This window comes from Macrobrachium rosenbergii, chromosome 55, assembly GCF_040412425.1.
Source record: "Macrobrachium rosenbergii isolate ZJJX-2024 chromosome 55, ASM4041242v1, whole genome shotgun sequence".
In the NCBI taxonomy this organism is placed as follows: Eukaryota; Metazoa; Arthropoda; class Malacostraca; order Decapoda; family Palaemonidae; genus Macrobrachium; species Macrobrachium rosenbergii.
In genome coordinates this window covers 19,909,826-19,924,693 of record NC_089795.1, presented here as the reverse complement: position 1 = coordinate 19,924,693, position 14,868 = coordinate 19,909,826, and the positions used below count along the sequence as shown (strand labels likewise).

Genomic DNA, 14,868 nt, shown 5'->3' with positions numbered 1-14,868 from the left:
ATACATATGTATATATATATGTACTGTATATGTATATAAATATGTATATATGCATATACACACACACACACACACACATATATATATATATATATATATAATATATATATATATATATATATATATATATATATATATATATATATATATATATATATATATATATATATATATATATATATATATATATACATATATGAAGATAAAAAAGGCCCATAAAACACTATTTGAACGTTGCAACCATATATTTCGGGCACTTCCTCCTGTGCCCCTGTTCGCTGGAAAAACATGGACAGATGAAATGTTACAAGGGTATATATACAAAGCATGTATAGGTGTGGCATTAAGTCTCCGATGGTATGCAGGTGACCGTTTCCTAAGAAGGAGGGGAGTTAAACTGTTCCCTAGTGGTTTTCGGCCCATTAACTCCCGTTTGCCGACGATTCTGGTGGTCGTGTGCCCTGGAACACCTTCTTCAGAAGCAGTCTGAGGATTAAAGCATCGATGTCGTCCGATTTCCAGTGTCCTCCTGACAAGTTCATATTGTTGGTTTGATTGATGATAGCAGATTCCAGCATCTTTCTCTTGTATGGACAGCTACTTTTGAAAACCAGCTCTGCCCCACTCCAGTTCATGATATGGCCTGTATTTCTGATACATAGGAAAATCCCCAAACTCTCCAAAGCGTAACGTACTGATCTTTTGTGCTCTGTTATTCTTTGCGAAAGCGATCTACCTGTCTCCCCCACGTAAACATCATTACAATTGCTACACGGTATCTTGTAAACTCCAGCTTCTTCCCCTTTGTTATTTAAGTATACGTTAATGAGGGAGCTCCCGATGGATTTGGGATAATGGAAAATGAAGGGATTGTTAGACCTGAGTTGTTCGGTGGCTTTTTGGATGTTTTTGTTGTACGGAAGCTTTATTTTGTTGTTAAAATGTATTTGTCTGTTGTGAGTGGGACTTCTATAGTATATTTTATTTGCTTTGTTAATAGCCCTCTCGATAATGTGTGGTGGATAGAGCAGTTGCGTTAGGTGTTGGCGGATCGTGTTGAATTCTTTATCTAGGTACCCATTTGAACATATCCTAGGTCCTCTGAGGAATAAGTTGCACCCTACCATGATCTTTACGGAGACGTTGTGGTAGCTTAAGAAATGAATGTAGGAAACAGTGAAGGTGGGTTTTCTTATGATCAGTACATCTAAGAACGGCAGTTTTCCGTCCTTTTCCCATTCCGTTTTAAATTTTATGGTCAGAACCAGCGAATTTAGTCTATTAAATAATTCATTAAAGTCTCCCCAGCTGTTGTCCCAGAAAGTAAAAAATCATCTATGTATCTAAGCCAGATCATATTACAGGGTTTGATAGATGACAAAATTTCTGTTTCGAAATATTCCGTGTACAAGTTTGCTAAAAGAGGTGATAGGGGACTGCCCATGCTACAGCCAAATTTTTGTTTGTAAAAATTACCATTGAAAGAGAACATGTTGTTAGTTACACACAGGTTGATAAGTTTGAGGGTTTTATCTATGCCAAGAGGAAAATGGTCTTCATATGGTTGTAACTTCCTCCTTAAGAAAGACAACACGTCGGCGATCGGGACTTTGGTAAATAATGACTCGACATCGAGGCTCAGCAGTTTGATGTTATTTGAGGGGATGTTTAAACTATTAAATTTTTGTATAAAATCCTCTGCATGTTAGACGTGGGAGGATGAGAAGGTTCCTAGAAAGGGTGATAACAGGTCTGCAAGCCCTTTTGATAATTTACACATGAAAGAGCCCCTGCTAGATATTATGGGACGTAAAGGAATCCCATCTTTATGTGTTTTCGGGAGGCCGTAGAAATAGGGGAGAGAGGGGTTGATTATCTTGAATGTCTCTAGTAATTCTATGTTCTTCTTAATGCCCCGTGAATAGTTCTTTTAGATAAGGAGACATACTCAATAAAGTTCAAGCACTTCTAAACGATGTGGAGACCTATGATAAATTAACAAAAGATCCAACAACAAATATTGCCGCCCAATTTAATAAATCAGTCAGAACCATAGGGGGCAATAAGAAGAACATCGAATTACTAGAGACATTCAAGATAATCAACACCTCTCTCCCCTATTTCTATGGCCTCCCAAAAACACATAAAGATGGGATTCCTTTACGTCCCATAATATCTAGCAGGGGCTCTTTCATGTGTAAATTATCAAAATGAATTGCAGACCTGTATCACCCTTTCTAGGAACCTTCTCATCCTCCCACGTCTAACATGCAGAGGATTTTATACAAAAATTTAAGTTTAAACGTCCCTTCAAATAACATCAAATTGCTCAGCCTCAATGTCGAGTCATTATTTACCAAAGTCCCGATCGCCGACATGTTGTCTTTCTTAAGGAGGAAGTTACAACCATATGAAGACCATTTTCCTCTTGGCATAGATAAAACCCTCAAACTTATCAACCTGTGTGTAACTAACAACGTGTTCTCTTTCAACGGTAATTTTTACAAACAAAAATTTGGCTGTAGCATGGGCAGTCCCCTATCACCTCTTTTAGCAAACTTGTACATGGAATATTTCGAAACAGAAATTTTGTCATCTATCAAACCCCGTAATATGATCTGGCTTAGATACGTAGATGATATTTTTACTTTCTGGGACAATAGCTGGGGAGACTTTAATGAATTATTTAATAGACTAAATTCGCTAGTTCTGACCATAAAATTTAAAACAGAATGGGAAAAGGACGGAAAACTGCCATTCCTAGATGTACTGATCATAAGAGAACAGAACAGATGTGCATTTACAGTATATAGAAAACCCACCTTCACTTTCCTACATTCATTTCTTAAGCTACCACGACATCTCCGTAAAGATCATGGTTAGTTAGTTAGTTATAAATGATTTGTTTAACCAGACCTCTGAACTCTTTTAGGGTTCTTCTCGGGCTGGGAAAAAAAGGGGGGAAAGAGTACATAAAAAATTAAGTAGTTATATAAATAAATAAATAATAATAAAAAAAGGGGGGAATTAAAAAAAAAATCAAGAGGGAAAGAGAAAAAAAAATGGAGGGAAAAAGGGGGGAAGATTATATTTTACTTATCAATTTAATTTTGTTTAAGAAGAGAATGATATTATTAATTGAAAAGTTATTACCTTCTGCCAGAATATCCTTTATTGATTTATTTTGTAAATAAGTATTTCTTTCATGATGCCATCTGGGACAGTCAATCAAGATATGTTTGATTGTTATTGGGATGTTACATCTTTCACAAGTTATTGGGTTTGTGTGCGGAGTTGATGTCAGATGACCATGAGTGAGTCTGGAATGTCCTATTCTGAGTCTTGTTAAAATAACCTCATTAATTCTTTGCTTTTGGTAGAAGAATGCCACTTATTAACTTCGTTCTTAATTTGTTTTGAGGGGGTATATTTGTCCAATCATTTTGCCAATCCCCATAAATTAAGGGTTTAACTGATGCTAGCCAGTCTGATATGGGGGCTTTCATAGTAGTTGGGGGGATTGTACAAGCCAATTTAGCAGCTTTATCTGCTTTCTCATTACCCTCAATGCCTACATGGGCTGGGATCCAACAAATTTGAATTTGAAGGCCGTTTGTAATTAACTGATGTATTTCCCGTTGGATATTTTGGACAAGGTGATTATTTGATTTAAATGATCCTATTGCTTCAATTGCACTTCTTGAGTCGCTCAATATGAGTGCTGAAGGAATTCCTTTTTGTTATAATCTTGAGAGCCAATTGTATGGCTGTTAATTCAGCTGTAAATACTGATGATATTAGAGGAAGGCCCATTTGGATAGTTTTATCACTTGAATAGGCTGATGAGCCCACTCCAGCTTCATTTTTGAATCCATCTGTGTAGATTATGAAGGGATTACCCTTCCGTCTTATGTGTTCCATGGCATGTTGATGGTACATTTCTGTGTTGAACATATATTTCTTTGAAAGATATGATAAATATGTGCATATTTTTGCCCTTTTTAGTGTCCATGGTGTGATCAGATTTATTTCTTGGGTAAATTTTGGTATCATGTTATGTAAATTCAATAGATGATTAGTTTTTATAGTTAATGAGTTTTGATTTGGGTTATTATTTGTATTTTGATTGAGAAATTTATTTGATGCAGATGTGCCTGCTTGAAGGGATAAGCCTCTTCTTATAGTAATTAGATCTCTGTAATATTTTAGAGGCAGTTGGCCTGCCTCTGCTAGGATAGAGACAGTTGGAGATGAGCAGAAGGCTCCTGTACATATACGTACTCCCTCGTGATGTAAAGAATCTAGAGATTTTACAGTTGTTTCTGAGGCAGTTGAATAAATTGGACAGCTATAATTTATAACTGATAGTACTGTTGCATTGTATAACATTAACATTGTGTCTCGTCCTGCACCCCATTTGGTGTGTGAGATTTTCTTTAATAAAGTAAGGGCTTTAGAGGATCAAGGTAGGGTGCAACTTATTCCTCAGAGGACTTAGGATATGTTCAAATGGGTACCTAGATAAAGAATCAACACAATCCGCCAACACCTAACGCAAACTGCTCTATCCACCACACATTATCGAGAGGGCTATTAACAAAGCAAATAAAATATACTATAGAAGTCCCACTCACAACAGACAAATACATTTTAACAACAAAATAAAGCTTCCGTACAACAAAAACATCCAAAAAGCCACCGAACAACTCAGGTCTAACAATCCCTTCATTTTCCATTATCCCAAATCCATCGGGAGCTCCCTCATTAACGTATACTTAAATAACAAAGGGGAAGAAGCCAGAGTTTACAAGATACCGTGTAGCAGTTGTAATGACATCTACGTGGGGGAGACAGGTAGATCGCTTTCGCAAAGAATAACAGAGCACAAAAGATCAGTACATTACGCTTCAGAGAGTTCGGGGATTTTCCTACATATCAGAAATACAGGCCATATCATGAACTGGAGTGGGGCGGAGCTGGTTTTCAAAAGTAGCTGTCCGTACAAAAGAAAGATGCTGGAATCTGCAATCATCAATCAAACCAACAATATGAACTTGTCAGGAGGACATTGTAAATCGGACGACATCGACGCTTTAATCCTCAGACCGCTTCTGAAGAAGGTGTTCCAGGGCACACGACCACCAGAATCGTTGGCAAACGGGAGTTAATGGGCCAAAAACCACTAGGGAACAGTTTCCTCTCCTCCTTCTTAGGAAACGGTCACCTGCATACCATCAGAGACTTAATGCCACATCTATATATGCTTTGTATATATACCCTTGTAACATTTCATCTGTCCATATTTTTCCAGTGAACAGGGTCACAGAAGGAAGTGCCCGAAATATATAGTTACAACGTTCAAATAGTGTTTTATGGGCCTTTTTATCTTCATATTATACTGTAGTATTACAGTAAAGATATATAATATATATATATATATATATATATATATATATATATATATATATATATATATATATATATATCTTTTTACTGTAATACTACAGTATAATATGAAGATAAAAAGGCCCATAAAACACTATTTGAATGTTGTAACCATATATATATACAGTATATATATATATATATATATATATATATATATATATATATATATATATATATATATATATATATATATATATATATATATATATATATATATATATATATATATATATATATATATATATATATATATATAGTAATTTTGTTAATATATTATATTAATCTATAAACCTGTGGCAATACATTCATGTTTGAAAAAATAAAGGATAATCAAAAAGGCTTTAATTTTGTTCCACTTAAACAAAGGGCGTTACTTATGCTGCATCCTGTATATATATATATATATATATATATATATATATATATATATATATATATATATATATATATATATATATATATATATATATATATATATATTATATATATATATATATATATATATATATATATATATATATATATATATATATATATATATATATATATATATATATATATATATATATATATATATATATATATATATATATATATATATATATATATATATAATTATATATATATATATATATGACTTTTTTTTTATCACCTCACTTGCTGGCAGCGTGGGTTAAAAAATGCGTCCACTGTAGTCCTGAGTTCTTGTCTTCCCTGGTTCGAGCCCCACGAGACGACAAACTTATTATCAACTAAAAAATTCCCCTTCATTAACATATATGAAAATATATTATTTCCAAGGTAGAGCGAATTGGATATTATAGGACGTTTGTAGCTTACTGATTATATATATATTATATATATATATATATATATATATATATATATATATATATATATATATATATATATATATATATATATATATATATATATATATATATATATATTATATATATATATATATATATATATATATATATATATATATATATATATATATATATATATATATATATATATATATATATATATATATATATATATATATATATATATATATATATATATATATATATATATACATATACACACAGTATATATATATATAATGAGAGAAAATGGCTGTGACTGAACAGTAGAGGGGTACATTCATTATTTTCACACGTAGCTGTAAGCCATATATTTTTATGGGTAATGTTGTAAGATGACTTTGAAATATTAAAGTGTTTTAGAATTATAGTTTAAGGTATATTTGGTGTTTGAAGTATTAAAATAGGCAGTTATGAGCATTTTTAGAGTGGTCTTTGGTGTTTGAACTATTAAAATATGCAGTCATCAGCATCTTTTTAGGGAGGTGTCAATTATTTGCAGATTTTAGCTATTCATGGGTGGTTGTGGTCCCTATCCCCTGCAAATACTGGGGTTGACTATATTATCCTTCCCTCCTATTCTTCTAGGTCCTGATGCCTAAATTTTATTTTGTCACGTTTCATTTTGTAAACATGAATACAACAAGCTGTTATATTCATGTCTACATGAATATAGCAGCTTTTGTTACCAGGAGGACTTCACTCTTACTGAGTTCACAAGGTCTGGACAGGCTGCTATAAGTAAGGAGCACAAGGGATGAGGGATTCTCAGGTCTGTAAAGTGGGATCCCTCATCTAAGAGTAACATCACCATGATTTCTTTGAAACAGGTACATGATCATCCATTTTTAATATAGTCATTAGTACATGAGCCAACGGTTTGTATTTACAAAATCTACTTAAAAACTATTTCAAAGAGTAAAGTAATAGTACTTAGATTGAAATAATATAGTTAACAATTTTTGTTGGTTCCATAAATTCTATCACAGCAGTCTCCCATTTCATCATAGTGGTATGCACTGAGAAGTTATTACTCTTTTCATAGAACTCTATAACAGCCTTCCTAGTGTCCTATTTCTTATCATCGTTTTTAATAGCTTATGAATGCAGAGGTAAGGCAAAATGCATGACTAGATACTTTTGTTTCCCAACTAGTGTTAAGATAACTTTTACACAAACTTTCAGAAGTACTGATATTTCAGAATCATGAATGTCCATTTTCAAAATTTAACATTATTATTAACCAGCACATACAGGTAGGGTTCTTTTCATCTAAGGGTAAATATATATGACAAATTTTAAAAGTAAATTGTATTTTTCCTAACTAAACAAACCTGAGGTCCTTTACATTAGGAATTACTTCCAGTGAAGCTGGAACGGCCCTTTGACTTTGAACAAGGTGGTTAGGCATTTAACTACTGTCCGGTTGGCGGAGTCCTGCCACGCCAGATGTAAACATATCAATTTGCCTTTCAGCCAAGGTAACAGATTGAGGGTGACATAAAACTGTAAAGGCTCTCAGGTTTTGTATAGTTAGGAAAAATACAAATTACTTTAAAAATTTGTCATTTGTTCCTACACAATATACAAACCGTCGGTCCTTTACATTAGGAAGACTTACTTCTTGGAGGGAGGAATCTGAGTGAGTCTCTGAACTGACTGGATTTCGCCACACCTGGATTCTCTTCCTGGGTGAACAGAGCAAGGAAGAGTTCAGCACCTCTGAGATGTTGAACGGAGTGTAAGAAATGCATGTTCAATTGTCACACTTCTGGGCCTTTTCAAATGAGTGGGAAAAATGTGACATCATTCGAAGAAGGGCTAGGAAGAATCCTTGAGTCGGAGACAATAAACAAATATAAATATTGGGTTTGTTTCATTGTCAGGGCCCCATTTCTCCCCTTGCTTGAGAATGGGGGCAGGACTGCTTCTATAAGTCTAAGCATAGAGTAGAATGGGAGCGCAATGTGACATTTACCTGCGTCATTCGCCAGTTCCAGCATTTGACAGCTCTGCCCATAAAGAGAGAGTGAAGGAGAATGAAGAAGGGAGAGGAAGGGAGGCCAGTCACTCACAGATACACGCTTTCTTCTATAACCGAACACCTTAGGCGAGATGCAACCTGCCCTCTTAGAGGAACTGGGTAAGCTAAACAACTTGTTGAGCAGCCACCACAGGACCCACGGTCAAGATGTCCAAGGACTTGTGGACAATGTCCCGAAGGTAAAAAGACATGAAGGTGGTCTGGCATGACCACACTCCCACCTTCAGTACCTGAGGAACCGACAGTACCTGAGGAACCGGAACGTGAGGGGTGGACTAATGCCCCTGACTTCATGAACTCTTGGACGGAACGCACTGGTGTCGTCTTTACTAGCAGCAGAGTACGCCCTCTTGATTATCTCACGAAGCCAGAAAGAGACTGTATTCTTGGACACCTTCTTGGACGAGCCAGTGCTAACAAAGAGTCGTCGACACTCAAGCCAGAGATGTCGAGTCCTCTTGAGATAGCACTGCAGCACTCTAACAGGACATAGCATCTCGTCTGGATCATTAGATCCCCATCCCCTTAAGTGTTTAACGTTGAAGGAAAGTCCATGAAGTTAGCCTACTCTCTTCGCCGATGCCAGGGCTATCAGGAAAACGGTCTTGAGGGTCAGATCCCTGTCTGACAATTCTCGTATAGGCTTGTACGGTGCATGAGTCGGGCTCCTCAAAACAAGTCATGCCCCACTCAGGGGGCCTGAGGTCCCTGGGTGGGCGAGACCTTTCGAAGCTTCTCATCAGCAGAGAAATCTCCAGTGAGGAGGATATATCTACTCCTTGTACAACTAGGCCTAGGGTGGCCCTACAGCCTTTCACAGCTTAGACAGAGAGAAGCTTCTCTAGGAGAAGGAAGACGAGGAAGTACGCTACCTACTGGATAGTGGCTCCAACCAAAGAGAGACCCTTTCTACAACACCATTTTCCCTGGTATACCGCTGCAGAGGATTGTCTGAGATACCCAGACATCTCTGTTGCTGTGCAGCAAGAAAAAGCCTCTCGCTCACAATAGATGCTGGATAGTCTCCAGCCATGAAGACACAGAGAATGCACTGCCTGAAGGAACTGTTCTACATGTGGTTGAGACAGAAGGTCATGTCTGGGAGGAATCTCTCTCGGTGCCTCGGAAAGTAGAGCCAGCAGGTCCAAAAATCAAATGGCATGTGGCCACTTAGGAACAACCATGGTCGTTCTGAGATCTGATTCTGTTGATTATCTTGCGAATCAGCAGTGGCCCATGTGTCTGGTATGGTCAAGCAGAATACCTGGAGATTTCTGTTGTGCCAGGTGGCAAACAGATTGATGGAAGGGCACCCCATACCTCAAACAACCTTTCCGTAATGTCTGTGTGAAGGGACCACTCTGTCCCTATCACTTGATCCTGGTGGCTGAGCTTGTCTGCCACTACATTCATCTTGCCTGGAATGTATCTGGCTGACAGCTGTACCGAGTGAGCTACTGCCCACTCGTACACCTGCATTGTCAACTGATGCAGAAGGGATCCAAGACCCCTTTGCTTGTTGACATATGCCACTACTGTGGTGCTGTCATCCATCAACACCACTGAGTGTCCCATCACTCGATCCTGAAACTCTTGGAGAGCCAGAAAGACTGCTTTGAGTTCCAAGATGATGATGTGAAGGTGCTTGTCGTTTCAGTCCCACACACCTGAAACCAGCAGCTCTTCCAGATGTGAGCCCTATCCCTCGCTTGAAGCGTCTGAGACAGAAGCATGTCGGGAGGGGAGTATGTAGCGATACTCCTATTATGAGGTTCCTGTCGTCAAACCACCAGTTTAGGTCCTGTCTTACTTCCCTCGAGAGGGGAATAAGAAAGGACTGGGAATCTCGAGCCTGGGACCAGAACTTCATTCTCCACTGGAGAGAACAAAGGTGAAGCCACCCATGGGGGACCAGCTTCTCCAAGGAAGACAGGTGACCAAGATCGACTTGCCACTGCCGAACTGGTTGCTTCTGTCGAGAAAAGGACGACTGCACTGTTTTTCTGAACTTGCTGATATGCAAGTCTAAGGGAAGACTCTTTCTGCTGCCATATCTATCAGCATGCCCAGGTACTTTATCCTCTACTTGGAATGAGATCAGACTTCTCGAGATTCACCATGAAAAACTTGAGGAGTCGATCTCTGTCCTGTAGCATCTGACAAGCCAATCGTCGAAATACTTCATCAGACACCTCCCCATGCAAATGAGCCCAAGCTGAGACAAGGGTGAACACTTGTGTGAACACCTGGAGGGCAGCCGAGCCCAAAGCAGAGTACCTGAATTGGAATACCGTCCTCTTGAGGATAAAGTGTAGATACTTGCAAGAGGACAGATGGATGGGTATTTGAAAATACACATCCCTCAAGTCCACTATAAGCATGAAGTTGTTCTCCCTGATGGATGTAAGCACAGTACATGCCGATTCCATCATGAACCGAGTCTGGCGAACGAATTGGTTCGAGGGAGAGAGATCTATGACCGACCTCCAACTCCACAAGGCTTCCTCTATGAGAAAGATATGGCTGTAAAAACCTGGAGACCGCTCTGTTACAACTTCTACAGCACCTTTCTTCAGCATCACCTGCACCTCCTCCTAGAAGGTGAGATCCTTCAGTGAGCTGGGTAAGTAGGTTAGGAGATGGGCTGGGCCATTGGTGAGGGGTCTTTGAGACTCGAAGGGGAGTAGATAGCCTTCCGAAGGACATCAACTACTCAGGTCTCTGGTCCATATCACTGGCATGTTGCCCAATGGCTCGACAGGCACCTCCCCACCAATGGCAGCAGCTGGAGGGAAATGCCGCCCCTAGCGTCCTCCCTTCTTCTTCCTTTGCCCCCTTTTCCAGGCTGGAAAGAGGGTTGAAATGGCACAGCTGCGCTCCCTTCTTGGCAGAGGAAGAAGAAGGCTGGGTGTTTCCTCAGGCACCCTTCTGAGCCTGGGATTTCTTAGGGAGTGAGGAAGTGCTAGCTTGACCCTCGTGAGTGGCGTGCGAAGACCTGGTCTTAGCCACTGCCTGGTGGACAAGGTGTTCTTTATGCTCGACATGTCTCTAAGAAACAGAGAGGCAGAACCCAGATATGGTCCATTCCTAAGGGTCCGAGCTGACTCAGGTCCTACAAACCTGGAGATCATATTCAGGACGGCGTCCCTCCTCTTCAACACCAGGTTAGCCCATAGGCTTGCTGTCCAGTGGGCTAGGTAGGAAATAGCCCTACTTCCAGAATGGTACGGTATCCCGAAGACAGAGTCCTCCCAAGAGGTAATCGAACCCAAGGAGGCGGCCACCTTGGAAACTGTGAGGGACCACAGATCCAACAAGGAGACTGCCCCTGGAGTGCTGCCATGGCGGTAGCTTCCAGTTTGCTGCCTCCTGCGGCGAGAGAGAGTTCCCTTCCACAGTAAGCTGCTGCAGCAACAGACCCGGGCCTAGATGAACTAGGTCCAGGTCAGCCTGTTTAGTCAGCGAAGACCTCTCTGAGGGCGTGTAGAAACGCTTCTGTGAGGCAGAGGAGGAGGAAGCAGCTTCTCCGAACGACTTGAGAGGAGTGAATTCTCCTGTCCAGAGACCAGAGAATTCACCTGCTCGAGTACTCCTTCGGAAAGTTCGGACTGCAGCAGCCCCAACAAAGCTTTGGATTCACTCCTAGGACACCAAAAGATTCGAGGCATGAGGGATGATCCACAGAAGTGGCCATGGCCCCTTTCCCGAGATCGTTGTGCTGATGAATCAGCGCAATGATCTCTGCAAAGGTCCTCGGTATCTTGGGGTGTCCAAGTCCTTGGGAAGAGGACCCTCGAGTCCTTCCAGGGCACAGTCCTCCCGATCTACTCTCCCTGCAGGAGGGAGAACCTTGTCAGGCCCATTTGATCCACCCTCAACCCTTTGGGCATACGCCCAGGTCGGTTCAAGAACTGAACCTAGAGTGCAGGGCTTTGCGGTGGGACTTCGCTGGGAAGAGGTGTTCCCATCGGAGCACCTCCTGTCTGACTCGGGCTTCCCAGTGTAACCCCAAGAAGTTGAGGTGATAGCTGAGGGGGGGATTGACCACTCCCTGTCCTGTTGAAAGTACCGGCAGGAGAGATAGGCAGTGAGCAATCACCAACCCGAGGTGGCACTGCACGGGTCTAGGAGAGTGATAGCATACTCCTGGGCGTGAACTTGTGCCGTCCTCCCAACGTGCTCCAGTATTCTTCAAGGCCAAGGCCTCCTGATGGAAAGAACACTGAGAAGGGGACCTCTTTGTTGCATCTCCGGGTGCTCGAACCCTTGAGTCCGGAGCACTAGGTCGGGAACCTGGCCGAGTACTCGATGAAGTACTGGCAGGAGGTGAAGAAACACCTGCATGCTTCAACACCTTCTCTCATCCTGAGCCTAAGCCAGACCGGGAAGCAGACTCTCCAGTACTGGTTTGGGGTACTTGAGGTTTCAGCGAACCCCGCGTACTCAGAGTGACTCGATCTTGTCGAGCACCCGAAGCGTCTGTATCTTGTCCAGGACGATCAACAGGAGCCCTTCCTACCCGAAGAAACTTGGGAGGAGGCAGGCACATCACCAATCTTGGAAGCGTCTTCGGAAATGGCCCCCAAAGTCCGAAGACTGGGAGAGCCAACGTGAGATCCAACTGCCACCTCTGTGGGGAGACCAACAAATCCCTTAGAAGCCTCTGTGATGGGACTTCTTACGGGGAGAAGCAACCTTCTTCTTCTTCAGCTGTCGAAGCGTCAGAAGATGGGAAGGAGGCAGCAGAAGACGAAGACAAAGATGAAGACAAAGGCGACACAACAACATCTTATGAGACCTCTTCTGCAACTTCTTCCTGCACACTTCTTCAGAATCGCAGTCAACAGTTGGTCCACCATGCAGGAGGTAGCGGCAGGAGCATCAGGGACAGCAGGAACAGCAGGAACAGCATGCACAGCAGGTACAGCGGGAACAGCTTGCACGACAGGAACAGCAGGCAGTAGCGTTATTGTGTAACTCAGAGCAGGAGCATGTGGCGCAGTATGATCCACCACAGCCAGTGTCATTAGGGTTGGATGCATGGTAATGGAGGTGGTTGTCTTCGCAAACGCCGACATCGTCACTGTAGTGGTGGTAGCAGTGACAGAGGCATGTATTACCACTGGAAGCTCAGGTATGCGAGGAATCTGGTGCACGACTAGATCTTGTACTGAAGGAACACCTGAGAGACCCATGGAGATCCAAGTCTCTCTGAGTTTGTCTGCCTGACCTGAAGAAGACAAAGTTGGGTTAGGGGAGGTAACCTCTTCTCGCCGCCAGCCTCTCCCCCAACAATCTTCACCTGATGAATCACATGAAGATCATGAAGGAGATCGCTCCCAAAGGAGAGACAGTCAGGCGAGGAAGTTTAGCAGGAGGAAGAAACGAAGAAGGGTCGGTAACCAAAAGCGTAGTCGGCGGTGTGAATCACTGGACGATGCTTTGGATGCCTTCTTTTTGTACTGCCTCCTGCCGGTAAACTTCACCCACTGCACAGGAGACCAGGAACAGCACTCACTACAAGTAGAATTAAGATTGCAATCATGCCCCCTGCAACTGGTGCAGAGAACATAAGGGTCAACAGCGATATTTGAGCGGAAGTGTGTGCACGGTTTACCGTCAACACCAGGGCATACACGTAAGGCACTGCCCTTCTGCCCAGGCTCAGATAGTTTGTGGGTTTGCATAATGATGAAATAACAAGCATACAATCAGTCAAGCAAGTAATCACAAAAAAAGAAAGATCCCACTGGGAAAACAGCAAGCTAGGCAGAGAGAGGAGACGCAGGTCACATCTCTCAACGGCCGAAAACAAACTCCTGCCAACTGGACGGTAGTTAACTGCCTAACTACCTTGTTCAAAAGTTAAACAGCCATTCCAGATTTGCTAAAGGTAATTCCTAATGTAAAGGACAGACAGTTTATATACTGTGTAGGAACAAATGCATGGATATGTAAAGTATTATCATTTCCCAATTAAAAATGAAGAACATGTATCTGTACATAAAATCATCCTGTCAGTTCAACCTGCCTAGTATAAAACATTTGGAAACCTAACTGAGGGAAACAATATACTACTACAGAAAATAAGCATTCAGAAGTTAGCGATAATCACATAAGTAATTGCTTCTTACATAAATCATGTTTTCTGTCCTAAGTTCACACTGGGATCTGTACAAGTAAAAATAAATGTATCTTCTTTGACAGCTCTGGTCCAATACGTCGAGTAGATTCAAGTGGCCCTATACCTCGTCTCACAGGAATATCAGCAAGCAAGTGGGATGCTTCTTTTTCTGAAGTAGAATGCCTGTAAGCCTGAAAAATAAATGACAGTTGTTCATTACTTAATCATAATGTAATATAGAAACAATACACAGACGACTTTAAATCTAATCAGGAAAAACCTATTTTCTTACATGTGTACTTTACATGCATCACCATCATCATAAATATTTTTACATCAATTTGTCTCCTTTATAAAATATTTTTTCTCCACCATGCCCT

At 40.8% G+C, this 14,868-nt stretch overlaps 1 protein-coding gene across 3 annotated transcripts in view; it reads right to left on the bottom strand.

The window, feature by feature from the left end:
- The window catches only part of LOC136835671 (crossover junction endonuclease EME1-like), a 172,081-nt gene that overhangs the window by 24,291 nt on the left and 132,922 nt on the right, over positions 1 to 14,868 (bottom strand). For 2 of the 3 annotated variants that reach the window (XM_067099505.1, XM_067099504.1), the window contains exon 11: positions 7,157 to 14,679. In XM_067099505.1, the coding sequence (XP_066955606.1) occupies positions 14,619 to 14,679 (61 nt within the window). In that variant the 3' untranslated portion in view covers positions 7,157 to 14,618. Of the gene's footprint in view, positions 1 to 7,156; positions 14,680 to 14,868 lie in introns of those variants that run through there. The other variant, XR_010852234.1, reaches the window with a different exon arrangement.